The sequence below is a fragment of the Haemaphysalis longicornis genome, unplaced genomic scaffold (assembly GCF_048455015.1).
Source record: "Haemaphysalis longicornis isolate Haplotype H1 unplaced genomic scaffold, Haemaphysalis longicornis Haplotype H1 scaffold_1, whole genome shotgun sequence".
Lineage (NCBI taxonomy): Eukaryota > Metazoa > Arthropoda > Arachnida > Ixodida > Ixodidae > Haemaphysalis > Haemaphysalis longicornis.
Genome location: NW_027526203.1, coordinates 297535865 through 297553532, shown reverse-complemented (window position 1 = coordinate 297553532; position 17668 = coordinate 297535865). Strand labels below are relative to the sequence as shown.

Genomic DNA, 17668 nt, shown 5'->3' with positions numbered 1-17668 from the left:
TTCGTGCATGCACCGAATAGAGAAACGGAGCGAGAGCCCGTTGTCTTACCAATTGAGCTACGAGCACACGCAGATAGAGGGGAGACAGACGGTGTATTCACCGAGCACAGCTGTGGGTTTACCCCCTGCGTTCTCGCTGAATGCCACGTGATCGCGTCACGCCACCTCTCGCGCCTCTGTGCGCTCCGTCCACGGCACGTGTGGTGGCCGTGTGCACCAGTGGTTTGTCCAGGTCGACCTCGAAAAATTTGGACTCGTGTGCAATACCGATACCAAACAACCGACTACCATCCGTGGAATGTGCTTTGAGTTAACTTTCACGAATAATACAACTGCGCTGAAAACGCAAAATCTGAGTGCGTATCACACCGGTCATCAGTCCGTTCTGAACATTGCGCTGAAGTGAAATAATAAATAACGTGTTACAGGTACAGTGTAACGTGTGAATAACGCAACCGGGCCATAGCCACCCGTGGTAGGTGGTGTATAAAGCTTTGCTTTCGATACCCCTCCACAGGGTGGATTGGCCCGCACTTTTTTTGGAACGCAGTGCATAACGCAGAAAAGTCTTGCGAAAACAAATATGCTCGGTTGTGGAATGCAGGCACAGAATTGTTTACAAAATCCCGCTGTCTTGTCAGGACGTTGCATTAACGATCGCCTGCGTGACTACGAGAACTTTCTCAAAGGGTCATGCTGGCAGTCAGCTTGCTGTGCATTGAAAAAAAAAGAAGAAAGGGCACGCGTGACCCACGAGGCTTCCTGTATCGCACAATGCTGCGACGAGTGTATTCGTATGCCCAGTGTCTCGCGTGAACGGAAAAGGGATCGCATATTTTTCGAATTGATACGGGTTTCCTTCCATCTTTGTGTGCTTTATGAATTCGTTGTTACAGCCCCGTCGCCTTCTTCTATTTTTTCTTTATTGTTGCGTAGATTTGATTCTTTAGTACAAAGGTTGCGCCCTAATGCAATAAAAAAGATGTGGTTGCTAGTCATCGTAAATGTTTGTCTCCTCCTTTCTCGTGTCCCGTCTTCGGGCTGTTGTAATCGCTTCGTTCGTTTTTTTTTATTTTTCCACCCTCTGATTGGCTAGATAGCGCACAAAATAAGCGTCGCTGAAGGAATGAGCGGCATTGTGTTGCTGGAACTACGTGCGTCGTCTCTCTTCCTGGGCAAGCCGGCGGTCGTCCAGGCAGCTGGTGGCAGCGGTGGCGACGGAAGGGAGCGTATACGTCGGCGTTGGTCTTGGCGTCGGATTTGGTGAGAGCACGGCATCGTCTCCCTTCCTGGGCAACCCGGCGGTCGTCCAGGCAGCTGGTGGCAGCGGTGGCGACGAAAGGGAGCGTATACGTCGGCGTTGGTCTTGGCGTTGGATTTGGTGAGAGCACGGCTTCATTTCATTTCATTTATTGCATCCTTAAAGGCCCGAGGGCATTACATAAGGGGGGACAACAAATACTTAGTGACTGTGTACAATTTGATGGCGACAAACAATAGATTGATTGATTGATTGTGAGGTTTAACGCGCCGACGCAACGCAGGCGATGAGGCGCGCCGTAGTGGAGGGCTCCGGATTAATTTTGACCACCTGGGGATCTTTATTGTGCGCCGAAATCTCGTACACACGGGCGTTTTTGCTTTTCGCCTCCATCAGAAAAGCGGCCGCCGCGGCCGGGAATCGAACCCGCGACCTCGTGGCGACAAACAATACACATTATACAACAGTAAAAGCGCGTAATAATAACGAACAACAAAACAATAAACGAACACTTTCACTGGGGGTTAGATTAAAAAACGGGAACTATTCGGTAAGAATAATTATACTGTGCGCTGATGCACTATCGCTATAGTGTTAGGTTATTGACTGTAATCAAGTGGGTTTCCAGCTTTTGCCAGAATGATGTCCGGTCAGGTGTAACCATAATGTTCTCGTGGAGGTGATTAATTGCATGGGGGAAAAGGAGTCGTTCATCGCCGATGTACGGCCGTTAATTCGTGCATGGGTTCGAATGATTAGTGCGGGGAGAAGTTCTCTTCGGCGGCTTTAAAAGTTCGTGCCTTGACTGTGGGCGGAAAAAGAAACCGTCAGGAGGCATAAACGTGAGATGATGCGACGTGAGGCGAGAGATGGCAGGTTGAGTGACTGTTTTAAGGCGGTTACGCTGGTTTCTCTAGAAAACTGAGGTTATAAAGCGAGCTGCACGGTTCTGTAGTGATTCTAGTTCGTTGATGAGATATGCCTGGGAAGGATTCCAAATGGACGATGCATATTCGAGTTTTGGGCGCACGTATGTTATGCTAGTTTTTTAATGTCGGGAGATGCAGATTTCAGATTACGACGAAGGAATCCAAGTGTGCGCAGAGCGTCTGAGCAGATGGACTGCACGTGCGGCGCGAATGACAAAGACGGGTACATGTGCACTCCGAGATACTTGTATGACGTGGCCGTGTCGAGAGTAAGCGAATTAATGAAGTAGGTGTGATGAACAGTGCAGCGTTTACGGGAAAATGACATTGATTTACATTTAGTAATATTTAAAGGCATCAAAGATTCTTGGCACCATAGTGCAATTGTGTCGAGGTATTGCTGTAGCTTAGTTTTGTTTTCGGTGTTTTGAATGGCGGAGTATACGACACAATCGTCTGCAAATAAGCGAAGGTTTGTTTGTATGTTAGTTGGAAGATCGTTTATGAATATTAAAAATAGAAGAGGTGATAGGCCTGCGCCCTGAGGCACGCCTGATGAGACGTTGATGTTGATTTGTAAGGTTTAACGCGCCGACGCAACGCAGGCGATGAGGCGCGCCGTAGTGGAGGGCTCCGGATTAATTTTGACCACCTGGGGATCTTTAACGTGCGCCGAAATCTCGTACACACGGGCGTTTTTGCTTTTCGTCTCCATCAGAAAAGCGGCCGCCGCGGCCGGGAATCGAACCCGCGTCCTCGTGCGCAGCAGCGCAACGCCTTAGCCACTGAGCCACCGCGGCGGGTCCTGATGAGACGTTAGTTTTGGAGGAGTCAATTATTTGCAGACGTGTACTGCTTGCGGTTAGTGAAGAAGTGTTGTATCCAGGAAACAATATTCGGTGCAATACCTAGTGAAGAAAGTTTCCAAAGTAACAGGTTATGCGGTACGCGATCAAAAGCTTTCGAAAAGTCCAAAAAAATTCCCTCGCACTTCCCCGAGGGGGAGTGTGTAAGTGCGAATGCACGAGTTGAATTTGCGCGGGTCGGTAATGTTCGCGAAAGAGAGATCACACACACACACACACACAACTACAAAGAAAGAAAGATGCATTTATTCACAGACACCTATTTGTGTTGTCCTTGTACTTGATTGCTAGAGCGGATCTCAGCTTTGAAATTTCGTGTCAGTACTCCTTTAAGCGGGTGCATTAGCCCTTCTCACGCCCGATTCCTGGCCAATCCCCCACGTGGGTATGTGCCATGCACAGACACCTATTTGTGTTGTCGTTGTACTTGATTGCTAGGGCGGATCTCAGCTTTGAAATTTCGTGTCAGTACTCCTTTAAGCGGGTGCATTAGCCCTTCTCACGCCCGATTCCTGGCCAATCCCCCACGTGGGTATGGGCCAAGTAAGTGGGAATGCACGGGTGATGCGAAAGAATTCTTCTTGTCCAATCGCCCTAAGTGGGTATGTGCTAAAGAAATTAGGAACTCTTCTTGGCCAATCGCCCTAAGTGGGTATGTGGTGCGGATGGACGGACGGCGGTGGACGCGTGATTCAGGGTCGCTTAAGAAGTGCATTCGCACTTAATATAGCATCTACCTGAAGGATAGCATCCATGTGTTGTAAGAGGTCGTGGGTGAATTCGGCTAGTTGGGTCTCACATGAGAAGTGCTTTCGAAAGCCATGCTCGTGGGGATAAAAGAAATTAATTGATTCTAGGTGAGACGCAATATAAAGATATAATGTGTTCCAGTAGTTTAGAAGGGATACTAGTCAGTGAAATTGGGCGGTAGTTTGCTGGTGTGTCGCGTTTTCTTGTTTTGAATATTGCAACTATCTGGGCTACCCTCCACTCGTCTGGGACTTCACCCGTTTCAATAGATTGGGTGAAGATGAGGCAAAGTATCTGACTCACCACTGTGACGGTGTTTACTAAAAATTTGGGGGTTATTCGGTCACATCTTGGCGCTGAAGATATTTTAAGAGCTTTGATTAGTTTAGCGATTCCATCAGGGTGAATTGCTATTTCGGAGGATACAGCCAAGGGGGAATGAGTAGGCAGTAGCGTTGACTGGGTGGAGTTTAAGGTGGTTGCAACGTCCTTTGTGGCTATTGGTTCCTCATTTCGGTCTGTAAGTTCTATGTTACTTTGACTTTTGCTAGAGAGCATGCGCCAAAAATATTTTTCGTGCGACCTGCTATCAATACTTCGCTCAAACCCGACTAAATTTATCTTTAGCATTTCGTAGTTCCTCGATGTATTTCTTTGCGCACAGGTGATACTTTCGCCACGCCACTGTGTTATTGCTTTGATTTGCGGTCCGATAAAGGTGTTTTTTTTTTCGATTTAGAAGACTTTTCAATTGTTTGTTGAACCAATGATTGTGTGAATCTGATTTTACGCGGATTATTGGGATGTACTGTTCCTCGAAGTTCAGTATTGTGTTTTTGAATATGTGCCAGTTGGCATTTACTGCGCGGGTTTGGTAGGATTCGCGAAAGCTGTCGAGGAAATAACCGAGTTTGCTGTTAATAGCGTCGAAATTTGCTCGTTTGTAGTCGGTAATGAATTTTTCTATTGGTGACCTTCTTATCAAGGGCAGCGATAAGCAAATGTGGAGCAGGTTTTGTCGCTGAGGCCAGGGAGAACTGATACGCGCTTAATGTCGTCTGGGCTTGATGTTAGAAGATCTAGAGTGTTATCGCCTCTCGTGGGGTACGTTATAGCTTGGTGTAGGTTGAAATCTAGGGTCAGTTCAAGGAATTGCTTGGATTCGTTGGACGGGGAGGTACTGGGGACTGAAAGTAAAGGCCAGTTTATTTGAGGAAAGTTAAAATCTCCGAAAAGACATATAGAGGCTTCCGAGAATTTCTCTAATATCGGTGAGTGAATCTGAGAAGAGGTTGCAAAAGGAAGGTTCGCAGTCTGGTGGCCGGTAACAGATACCAAAGATCGCTTTTCGGGCAATGTTGGAGATTCGTACTCATGTTAATTCTAATATGTCGTCATGAATGATAAGTGAAGATGATAGTGTTTTTGATAGCAATGAGAACGCCTCCACCTCGACGACACGTGCGATCATGGCGATATAAAGTGAAGTTCATATTAGACGGGAAGATTTCGTTGTCGAGTATGCCTCCATGTAACCAGGTTTCAGTTAGTACAGCGATGTCTGCTTCTGTATCTTCAATAGAACTATGTAGTTCGTCACGTTTAGGCAGCATGCTTCGTATGTTGGTAAGCCACATTTATATCTAGCGTTGATGGACGGTTAGGTCTTTGATAGGGGATACAATGTCTAGAGGAGCGTCATTTGGTTGTTTGGGGGGGTCACACATGATTCACTAACTATTGTGGGTAAAGTTGATATTTTGTTAATTTCTACAATTTTGTCGCAGCTGTGATCGTAGATGTAGCACCTTTTATTGACGTGAAGTTTGTCGAGGCTGTGTTTAAATGCGCATTTTTGAGGGCGGATGAACTGCAACAGCTTTGACCGTGCAAGGCGGGTAGCAGCTGCGAAGTCCTCTTTAATAGCATAGTCAGTGTCCTTAAGCATACGTCCGCAGGCCAGGATTCGTTCTTTAGTTTTAAAGTGGGCGAGTTTAACAATGATAGATCTATTTTTGTTTTCGGTAAAAGTTCCGATTCGGTGCGCACGTTCCATTGTACCTGAGTCCAGTGAAAGTTTTAGTTTGTCGGCACAAAATGCGAGTATCCTTTGTTCCGACTCTTCCCATGTTTCTTTTGCGTTGTCTTTTATGCCAAGGAAGAGAAGATTATTTCGGCGTAGATGGTTGCTGGCGTCGGTAGTGGCGGCTTTTAGTACGGAAATTTCACGACTTATCTGGGATGAATTATTATCGCTAGTGTTGCTGGTTTGGGGCCTTGGTGATTCCAGGTTATCGAGTCGGTTGCTTATTGCAGAAATTTGCTTTTCTTGGGCAGCTTGAACAGTTTTAAGGTCGTCTATCTCTGATGGGATGGTTTCTAGATAGTCTTCGACACGTTTAATAGAATCTAGCACCGCGACTATTTCACTGTTTTTTGATGGGCCAGGGTTAAGTTCGATGTCGCCAGAGAGCAGCAGTATTATTTGAGAACAAAGAGTCCTCACTTCATGTGAGCACTAACGAAATTTGCTTGGTTGTCGAGGATTTTTGACTTTTCTAGATATAAGCAGTACATCTAAGAGCAGAACTTTTGTTATCTGCAGTCATGATGGAGACGTCGGTAACAAAACCCAACCTAATGTTGCTCACCGAAGGGCTAGGTATCACGCGGAGAGAGCCCACGCGGAGACGCGGGAGACAGACGGTGTGCTCACCGAGCACATCTGCGGGTTTACCCCCCCTGCGTTCTCGCTGAATGCCATGTGATAGCGTCACGCTACCTTTCGCGCCGCTGTGCGCTCCGGTGACGGCACGTGTGGCGGCCGTGTGCGCGCCTTGTGCATGCGCTAGGATGCGGTTATATAAATATAAAGGAAGCTCACAACAACGCATGGCATCGCACTTCTCTTTCGTCTCTGCCGCCGATCCGTCGGAAGCGACAGAAACAGAGAAGTGAGATCGTCTAACACCGGGTTTGAGTTTCCTTCATTTTGCAAAAAAAGTGTCCACTCATGTGCTACACAGATACAACTCAACCAACCACCGTTCATAAATCCTGCGTTCATTTAACCTTAACAAAGAGCATCCAAGAAAGGGTATGGTTAAGTGCATTGCACTTGTCTCTGGTTTCATCTTTTGTAGAGCCACGTGTGTGAATTCCAGTGACGTTGAATGGGTAATCGTTGTGGGTGTCGTTTACAGCTTCGTTTTCAAACCCCCTTCATAGGGTGGATTGGCGGGCATTTTTTTGCCCACAGGAATCGTTTTTGCTCCCGTCGATGAAACCATTGGGGGGGGGGGGGGGGGGCAGAGGTATACAGCTTTGCTGTAAAAAAAATGCCTGCGGTATGTGTTGTCCATGATTCCACTCCATAGAGCCAGTAATGCGCAACGGCTCCTGGCCTCCCTGGAGGTGGTGCCTACATTTATTAATTGGTCCTTTCTACAGTGTTGTTTTTGTAACTATATTAGTCTATCACGGCTGTGATAGCATTATTTCGCGTGAAGAGTATGTAATCCTAACTACGAATTCAGGCCGACCGATTACAAGCAACTTCTGAAAAGAGTAGTTCTATATGACAGGTCTCAAGCTATGAAAGCTTTGAATACGGGCCGTTTGATTATCCTTGCTCCTGATTTGTTCGTATGCGTGCCAGCACGAATCGCTGCGTAGTTTATGTAACTCTTGCTGTGCTCATTCATACCTGACTTACAGAAGCAATAGGTGCTTGTGTCCTTAGTAATGGCGCGGCCTTGATAGTTTCCGCGGCACAATACGTTTCCCCATTACATTTACAACGCGGCTTCTTACAAGTGCAACTCGTGGCGCATACAACCAGCGCACCAGGAGGCTGTGTCCCTCCTCGCTGTACCTGTCGCCTTGGCTTCCACGCCTTCTTTGACCGTAATAAGCGCTGCGTGTCTGCGCTGCCAAACCGGGAAACAAAACCGCAGATTACCCGCCTTAACGCGCGTTGTGCGAGTTTTTCGTCTGCATTAGCCTTGGCGCACAGCTGTTCATTGCGTTATCGATCCGCCAATAGCCGCATGAGTCCCGTGAGCGCCACTATTCGGTTTCTGGGCTCGGCTTTGCATGTCACTGCTGACGGGCCCACGCCACAATACTTAATGCACTGTGCAAGCGATTACGGACCGATATGTAGTCACTATAAAACGCCGGCAGCGATGCGTTTTCGGCAATTGTCGTTCGTTGTCTCGCATACAGGAAAAAACTCCTGTCTAAATTGTGTAGGGCGCCGAAAAAAAAAATTCCCGCGCCTTCCCGCGAGGGGAACACGAGTAAATGCAGAGCATTGGGGCCTCAGTACTGGTTGAAGGCGGTGTTGCTTCCATCGCTTCTTCCGTGATGCTGGAGTAGCAGACACGAGTAAACGTGGGAGCGAGCGTCAACCAAGGAAGGGAGGAGCAACGCAGTGACTGAAGCACGAGCGACCGCTAGCCGCTTTATATTTGCAGCGCGCGCAGTAGAGGGAGAGCAGTACGGGGAGGAGAGCGCGCATGCGCAAGCAGCGCGCGCCCTTCCACGCCCCACCGCGCTGCTATCACGCACCTGTTACGCCGAGACCGCGACGGAGCGAACGGGCTGACTACGACGCATGCGCGCGCCAGCCGCTGTTGAGAGAGAGGAGGGAAGGAGGAGAGGCGCACCTGCTGCGGACGCGGAGCTGTGGACGCCGTCCGACGCAGGAAGAGGCGAGGCTACGAAATGTTCTGCATTTAAAAGCGTTGCACGTAGTTAAACGCAGCCAACGCTCTACTACCAATCGCTCATTGCCGCTATTGTTTCCCGGCCAGGCAGTGCAGGCAGCGCTTCTCGCAACGAAAGAAGGTACGGAAGTCAAGGCGACGGGCACAGCGACAAGGGAAAGAGCCATCGCGCTGATGCGGGTCGTGCATGTTCACATTCTACCGGTCTCAAACCAGGCGTTATCACTAAGTGTCTCGCGCGCAGTCCAGAGCATGCCACTCGCGCGTTATAGACAAGCCTTTTGCGGACTGTACGAGCTTCGAAATCGTGGTTTTTCTGTGAAGGCCGTCTTGCCAGCAGCCACTACAGTAATGTTATTTGTAAATGCTCTTATTGAACATGACGCACATAAACGCCAAGGCGCTAGAATAGCCACCTCTTTCAGGTATGTTTATTAGGGCAAGTCAATATTTGCGTGAAAGTTGCGTGAACTATCATTATCATTATTTGCGTGAACTATCATTAAACACGTGTAAAATGACACTGAAGTGTGCTTGTTGCTCTAAATAGGTGTCATTTTGGTGGAAGAGGCTCGGAACAAATATCGCATGTTATCTCAACCTCTCATTGCAGGCAGACAAAAAAAAATTGCGAAGGCAGAGAAAGATCAGCGGAGGTCGACATCATTCTTCGAGCTGCCGCAAGGGACCAAGACTCTGTAGCAGTTTTGAGGAAGAGGGTCGTGCAATTGGAGGCCGAGATGCGGGGGCTGCGATCACTCAACATGGAGCGGCCGGCAAGTTCTTTTCACCAGTGCGTAAACAATGCTCCATCTGTGTGCATGGCATCTTCGCAAAGAAAATGGAAGCAGCACCCCTGCTTCGCATAAAAGGCTATGCTGATCTTGACCTGATCACCTAAAACCATGAACCTGTCTTTCGTAGAATGTCCTGATATAACAACTTTCTGTAAGCTAAATTCTAGCGATACCAGGTCATTGTCGACGCTTCATGTAAATATACGTAGCATCAGAAAACACTGGGATGAATTTTTAGCTATTGTTCGTGGAAGCCTCCCCCCTATCGATGTGTTGGTGTTAACAGAAATTAATATAGATGAAGATTTGGTACCTTTATTCGATATACAGCAATACTCGTCCTTTTCGTTTACACGCCTTTGACAACTTATTTTTACAAACAGTGATTTGTGCTGATTTCTGGAACAGTGATTTCCTTGTTAATCAGTTACCTGCAAGACCATTGCGACACCATATGCGCTTCGATGTACCCAGATGCTTCACCCGATTTGGACGCTTCGCTAGAAAATATTATGTTCCCGCCACCTTCAATTCACTTCCTGATGCCATATTTGCTGTGCAATCAAAACGATCTTTGAAATTATTTATCCGTGGAAACCTGTTTTGAAATGTGAAATGCTTCCTTTGCTACGCGTTAGTTCAGCTTTATTTTTTTTTTCTAGTTACCGGCAGGTTGCCGTGCACTGATGTATACGCCTGTTTCTGCCTCTGACTGGCGGGTACAGCCCGACAGGCCTTTCTGGCTTGGGCTGACCGTACAATAACTGAATTATCACTATGGATCAATAAACAAAGTATTATTATCACTATTATGAGCTAAGCAACGTACCAGATACTGCAGTTGCTATCATGCTTAGTTGGCTGTAATGTCAACTGTTGCAAAAATTACCCCGCATTTCCCCGAGGGGGAGAATGTGAAAGTGCGAATGCACGGTTGTCGGCCTGCTTGCGGCGCTTGCGCTCGGCCCCCGCAGCCCACCGCCTCGCCGCCTTCTATTCCATCTCTTCCATCGGGTTTGTAGTATCACGTGTACACCACGCAGTTATCAAGCCGCTATAACGCCGCTGAGTCGCCAACGCACGCCGCTGACGACGTAGTTTGAATGCGTTAAAGATATAAGGCGCGTCTAACACTGATATCACCGTCGCGTCCGTAGCTTGGTCGGTAGAGCGTCGCGCTGCGGCCGCAAAGTCCTCGGATCGAAACCTGGCGCCGGATGCTGTTTCTTTTTCAAATATAGAGGAGCACTGCGGACGCCAACGCCGCCGCCGGCGGTGGATGGTTTGGGGTCGCTTATAAAGTGTATTCACACTTAAAAAAGGTTTCACTTCATCAAACATGTGGCATTACCATCTAAGGTGCCTACACCCTGATTGAACAGGGTCCTTTCTGTGGGTGATTGAAAACAAAACTGCCCTGCAGCATGACCTTGTCACGAGGCTTATATATGAAGATTTTGAGCTTTATCTAGTTTGAGGTTTATGTAGTTGCTAGCCGTTGCCTTTTTGCAGGCACTGCATAAATTACTGCCCGTTGAAAGTGCTTTACTCTCTGTAAAGGATTTTGACAATGAGATTGTTGGGAAGATAAGGCCTAGTAAAGAAATTCATAAAACTGCAATTCTAGTGAAAGTGCAGGAGCACGGCAATGCTGCTTTGTTTTGTAGCAGACTTGCTAACAATGTGACTATGAGTGGGCAACACAACTTATTGCTCTATATGTTTCATACAGGCCCAACCCTAAAAGTGACTTGTTAGTCTCATAAAAGGACAATCTGCACCTATGTAGAATGACTTGTTTGCGATTTTGTGCGTGCTGAGAATGGTATTGACCAACCTTTAAATTCCTTTAAAAGCGGAGCAATTTATTGAAACTGATAGCCTGTGCTGCTTGTTGTTCTAAGAGTGCAACACTTTTTCATGTGACTCGGGCCTCTCCAGGGAGTGAAAAGAGTTGACATGGCCTGCAGCTCCCTGCCAGCACGGGCCCTTCAGAACTACCAGCACCCGACTCCAGCTGCGCCAGCACGAGCCTGGCGGCACCACCAGCACGAGCCCTCTACGGTGCTGGCTGTGAAGGAAGTAGGTGTTTAACGCTTTCTTACTGTTAGTCTCAGAAATTGGCTTGTTTTTGCTACTGTAGAAAGTAATCGTTTTGTGAAACATGGGGTATGCTCGACAAACAGGGTCACGTAAGACAACTCCAAAGCGGCAGACTGCTGTGCAGCTAGTAGTGCCCAGTACCAACAGCAGTGCTCATCGGTATTTGTATGCTTATGTGTATTTTGTACTTTCATTGTTTCTCGCTCCATTCGTACTGCTGTAAAATGAATATGCATTGCATTTATGCGCACATAGCTCATTTGGACAGCTTGCAAGGCGTAGCTAATTTGTGTTTGCTTTTGCCGGCCTCAGCCAATCACACAGCTGGGCACATTGGACATCTAGGGTCTGTTGCGGGAAATGAGCTAGTGGGTTGCATGGCCAGTCCCTTTTTTTTTATTTATATAGGTTATTTGAGCGAAATGTGCATTAAAAGTGGTGTCACTATGATTTTAACGCGGCAATATTTCGAATGAACCAAACTTGTGTTGTGTCTGCATGGCCCCTTTAATATTTATTTCCCCCATCAGAAAGTACCAAGACTGGATGCAAGCAGATAACACTCACACTACAAGATAATACTCGCACTACTACAGTTTTACAAGCTGGTGTATACTTTTGGAGGGAAGTTTTCTGCGTGTAATGTTATGCTCTGCAGTAATATAAATGTCAAAAGCACTTTTTCAGCATGCTGCTGAAAAGCACCACTTTCAGCTGCTCCGGACGACGGGTCGTCTGCAGCTGGCGAGCCTGCTGAAGCGGCGCGGTGCAGCATGCCGCCGCCAGCCTGGCCGAGGGAGTCGGCAGTCTCTGGCCACTTTGCGGCCACGGGCCATCACGGATGCACCGCCACCTGAGCAACGCTTGCTTGGGCGGGCTAGTGCGATTCTTCACGGATCTACCTGCCTGCAGACATCAGCGGGTGATGACCGCGCCTACTGGAACACTACGAGCGCTGGCTTTGGACAAGCGGAAGCTGGCGTAGGCATCGCTATGCAGTGACTAACGATTTAATCGACGAACGAACTTTCCGTCGCCTCTAGTCCTGTAGTCAGCTCTCGCCGGCGTACGAAAGAAATTTAGGAGGGAGGGATGTGGGGATCGCGACTTTCACGCGAACCCCCCTTTCTGGCTAGCTTCCCATCGCTGCTGGCGGTGCACAATGCGATCGCTCGCGCGACGGGAACCATACGGGAGGGCGCCAGCGACCGGAGGGTTCGTTGTCGCTAGGGTGGAGGTGTTGACTCTTTTCCCCTCTGCCTTACCCGAGAACCAGTTCTTCCTCGGCACTAGCGCCACCAAATGGCGAGGTCTGCTGGGTTGTCGCATGACGAGAGGACGCTCTCTTGTCTTGGGGATGTGGTAGCGCGCGGACGTTTCGGCGCGCCGGTCCGGACCTGGGAAACGCGCCACAATGGGACGCGTCCGGGCGAGCTGCGAGACTGCAACCGCGCTCACACGCGCAGCGCTCCGCTGCTCCGGGATGCCATCGGTGAGTCGACCATCTCGATCTCTAGCCTTGTTTAATGCCTCGCTCCCAGTGTTACCGTTATGGCCTACGAGTAGTCTGTATGCAGTATATTTGATTTGCACTTCGCAATAAATGCTGTCATTGGTGTTTTGCCCTCTCCGCCTCCTGCCTTTGTATGCCTCCGCAAACAACGGATCCGTCCGCAGCCGGCGCTCGCAAGGCATGTTTGCTGAGCGCGGATGGCTGCGGGGTGGGAAATAACTAGTGTGTGAAATGTAGAATCCCACAATGTATGTATGTATGTGTATGTATGTATATGTATGTATGTATATGTATGTAACAACACCACGTCCGATTCTCAAGACGCCATGCTTGTTCTCCCCAGGACGAGATCCCCGCTTCTTCCTTCGCTTCCAGTCAGCGGCCGTTCTCCTCGGTTTGGTAGTGGATTGGCTGGTGACCTTGGTCTCAGCTTTTGCTTGATGTTTCACGTCTCTACACTCGGCCACACTGCAAAGAGGCGCACCACCGAGCTGTTTGCGTGGGCCCCTGGCTCTGTCTCGACAGTTGACCCACGAACGGCTGAAGAGTCTGGCAGGTCTCTTCCCGTTGGTTATGTCTCGTGGTTCGGTTCTCTTTCTTTCTGGCTAGTGCTAGAGCAAAGCTTGTTTCCATTGACGAGTAATTCTTCACTGCGTATTCCAGAAAGATCCTCTCCGGCGTTTCTAAGCAGCGCGTTCTGCTGTCAATACAGTCCGTTTGTTTGAAGGTATTCCTCCCTCTCATGGTCATTTGGTTCTCGTTTTCATGTATGCGTAAGTCCGTCTTTTTTCCACGTGCTTGCCTTCAAGATTTTTGTTGTCGGTATCGGTAATTGTCGCAAAAGCATCCTTGTCTGTAGCAAGTGTATCCTTATGTTCGTCATGATTTTCATGTTTTGATTCGAGCGTTTGACGCTACCTCGCCGCTGGCTTCGGCCTCGTCATATAAATAGCCGAAACGATGTTGTAATCCTCAATGGATTCTTCATAAATGTTTGTGGATCCGTTTCCCAAGATGTTGTTCTCCGTCGTCTTTTTGCCTTCTGGTCGGCACAAGATTCTCTTCCTGGGGTAGTTCACGTTACCCGTTGCATAAGCCGAATGTGGTCTTTCACCGGCACCTTGGAGTTGTTGCAGGGCTCAATCAGAATTCCAAGGCTCATGTTATCTTGGTTCAAGGATGCGGTTGTCGTGATCTCCGAAAAGTGGTAGGACTCGTCCTCACTTCGTTTTCTGGGCGGGGTAGGTGCGAGCGCCACCACATGTGGCTGCTGCGCCACCAGACCTCTGGATTGCGACCGGGAGAGCGAAGAACGGTGAACGGGGCTCCTCACATTCATGCCGTCGAGCTGGTGAGCTGTGCCCTGGTGATGCTCCAGAAGGACCCCCTCGCCAACGCAGCTGTTGAACGACGGTGGACGCCGGCATTCCGGGTACGATAACTGCCCTGATCATGCCCACGACGACGACGACGACGACTGCGGCGCAGCCCTCTTACTGTGGGATGGTTGAAAGAGGGCATGCTGCCTTCGTGCCATCCTGCGGCTGGCACTGCGGCGCAGCCCTCTTACTGTGGGATGGTTGAAAGAGGGCATGCTGCCTTCGTGCCATCCTGCGGCTGGCACTGCGGCGCAGCCCTCTTACTGTGGGATGGTTGAAAGAGGGCATGCTGCCTTCGTGCCATCCTGCGGCTGGCACTGCGGCGCAGCCCTCTTACTGTGGGATGGTTGAAAGAGGGCATGCTGCCTTCTCATGCATGTATGTAGGCATCATGCATGTAGGCATCTCAAGCCATTAAACGAAGCATAATCGGTTCGTGCTTCATGAGCTGCGCTTTTTTTAATTTTAAAGCAAAGCTTTTTACCTCTACCCCCCAAGGGTTCTTTCGCGACCGTTGGTGTCACCAGAAAACTCCAGCGAACAAATAAAAGAATTTACTGGCACCGCCGGGAATCGAACCTGGAACTAATAGACCATCAAAGCGAGAGCCCGTTGTCATACCGATTTAGCTTCGAGCCCACGCGAAGACTGAGAAGACAGGTGGTGTACTCACCAAGTACATCTACGGGTTTACCCTCTGCGTTCTCGCTGAATGCCACGTGAAAGCGTCACGCGACCACTCACGCCCGTCTAGCGGCCCTGTGCGCGCCTTGCTCATGTGCTAAGAGTTACAAAATTAAAGTACGCTCACACCAATGCATGGCATCTCACTTCTAGTACGCCAATGTGCTAAAGCCTGTGGCCTCCAGTGTTCACGTAAACAATCACAGCTCCTTGCCGTCCGCCTCACGCCAAACCAAGGAATAGGGTGTATTCACAGGGCCTTGGACCGCGCGGCGGCGCTGTCTGCGCGGCGGCGGCGACGCCATATTTGAGGTTGCACTCCGCCGCGCGGGCAGCGCGTTTCCCGACGCGAAACGTTGTTTGCGGCGTGGTGCTGGCAAGAACGTTCGTGTGGACGGTGTTTTTCTCTGCGCGATTCGTGTGTTTGAGAATGCCTGGTCGTATCGAGTAGCCAGCATTGTTTTCGCTGCGAAATTACGGATGCGCTGTTCACGTCTCCTACAACCGCAGACCCGAAGCAGGCCGAATGACGACAGCAAGCGCGCCGTTTTTTTTTTTTGTTGTTGTTGTTGTTGTTGTTGTTGTTGTTGTTGTTGTTGTTGTTGTTGTTGTTTCAAAGAGAAGGCCATGGCAGTGCTTGAAGACAGTATGATTTCGCGCGACGAATGCAACTGTCTGATGGTTTGACAGGCGCGGCCAGCGGAGTGCATAACCCTGTCCGTTTTGGCGATTTCGCGCTGTCTCCATCGGTGTCATCCCCTTGCGCCGATTTCCTTATTTCCTCCGTTGCTTGAAGCGATCGTGGCGCGAGTTGAGAAAATTTCTTCACCCAAGCCTGCGAGGATATTTGCTGTGGTGGTTGGCGTGTGAGATGAGGAGCTCGTTTTACCGTGCCACCCAGGCATGTTGCGCGCTTCTTGAGGAGTATGAGAGACGGTGAGGTGCTCTGGCGACAGTTCTGTGCGTTGAAAGCACGAAGGTCGTCCATTTGAGCTCCTAATGAAGCGGAACTTAACAAGTACGCACAGGGTCTGGGTGGAAACCATCGCGGGGTAATTAGTATGTGATAAAATTAGGTATGGTGGCGACGACAAAGATCCCACCGATGATATTCAAGTCTTTTTCTTTCGGTAAAGAAGCGGAAATTATAAGCATAACAAGATTATAGGACATGCTTTGGCTACTTCGAAAGCAGCGCAGAGACAAGTGACAAAGGCTGCTCTAGTTTGTCCCTGCATACGTTAACGTTTTAGTCTCTGCGCTGTTTTTGTAATCAAACTGTGTACCCAGCGTCAAGTTTTAAGCGCTAGACACATGTACGACGGGCGCACGCGATTCGCATGCGACTGATTGTTACGACTTATTGTTAGGACCGGTTTGCCGGATCCTAACAATAAGTCGTAACGATCAGTCGCATGCGAATCGCGTGCCTCCGTCGTACATGTGTCTAGCGCTTTAGTGTCTGATCACGTAACACGCTTGGTCATTAGAGAACAGTCGAAGGCGACGAAGAAGAATTGGATCAATTTGGATGCCCGCAATTACCTGGGAAGCGATATTGCATGTATGGTTCGTCTGGTTCGTATGGTTCGTCTCATTTTAAGCATGCGAATGTTTCAAACATGTGACGAGGTGCGACGTGAAAACTCCGAAGCCCATCGTCCCAGGGGCCCACCTGAATGAAACGGACTCCAACAGATTTGGCACTGATTAGCCATATTATCGATAGCTTCTTTCGGAATTCGTCGAATGAAGACAGCCTTCAAGCTCTGCCCTAGCCGTCGCTACACGGCGCGTTGATTGCCGTGCGGATTTTGTCGTGCGGCCTTCTTCTGGTCTGCGGGTGTAGAAGACCAGCGCAGTCCGGATTTTCGAAGCGAGAACAATGCTGGCTACTCGTTACGACGAAGCATTCGCAAACCCATGAATCGCGCAGAAAAAAACACCGTCCACACGAACGTTCTTGCCAGCAGCACGCTGCAAACCACGTTTCGCGTCGGGAAACTCGCTGCCCGCGCGGCGGAGTGCGACCTCAAATATGGCGTCGTCGCTGCCGCGCAGGTAGCGACGCCGCGCGGCCCAAAGTCCTGTGAATACACCCTATACATTCAAATACTCCTTGATGGCCAGGCCATCACTCCAAGCCCCAGCATCAAGATCCTGGGCCTACATCTCGAGGCTAACACCAAGAGTGACGTGTCCTTGCAGCGCCTCAAAAACAGCATTAATCAAATCATACACATGATAGGGCGAGTTGCCACCAAGAGGTGAGGCCTAGAGGAATCCGGTACCTTTCGTATAATTGAAGCTTTCGTCCTCTCGAGAGTTACTTACGTCAACCCCCTGTCTTCTTCTCGACAAGGAAGACATGGAGATGCTTTAAATAATGATTGAAAAGGCGGTCGAGCAGGCCATTGGTCTTCTCATGAGTGCGTCCACACAGAGGCTGCTTAGCACGGGGTTCCACAACACGGTGGAAGAGCTGATATAAGGCCATCTTTCTAACCAGAAGGTCCGATTTAGAACTGCGAGGGGTAACCGCATGCTTCACCAGATTGGCTGGGCCACCCAGTATGTCACTCCGCTTGGCGTACTCCCAGACTCTTGGCGACTAAAACTAAAGATGCTCCCTTCGCTTAGAAATATGAACCCCTGA

General features: G+C 49.3%; 1 protein-coding gene across 2 annotated transcripts; it reads left to right on the top strand.

Annotated features, from left to right (window-relative positions):
• The first annotated feature begins 967 nt into the window (after window positions 1-967).
• On the top strand, window positions 968-13159 carry LOC144169984 (uncharacterized). 2 transcript variants are annotated; one of them, XM_077699480.1, is made up of 4 exons: window positions 968-1381; window positions 9150-9329; window positions 11275-11415; window positions 12151-13159. In XM_077699480.1, exons 3-4 carry the CDS (start codon window positions 11293-11295, stop codon window positions 12436-12438), a joined length of 411 nt encoding a protein of 136 aa, XP_077555606.1. In that variant the 5' UTR covers window positions 968-1381; window positions 9150-9329; window positions 11275-11292; the 3' UTR covers window positions 12439-13159. The 2 variants fall into 2 exon arrangements, with proteins under 2 accessions (XP_077555606.1, XP_077555599.1); XM_077699473.1 differs by having other exon boundaries at window positions 12124-13159.
• Window positions 13160-17668: the final 4509 nt, after the last annotated feature.

Coding starts and splice junctions, on each gene's coding strand:
- LOC144169984 (XM_077699473.1), top strand. CDS start 11,293: ATGGCCTGCAGCTCCCTGCCAGCACGGGCCCTTCAGAACTACCAGCAC. Junction 11,416..12,123: donor CGGTGCTGGCTGTGAAGGAA/GTAGGTGTTTAA, acceptor GCACTTTTTCAG/CATGCTGCTGAAAAGCACCA.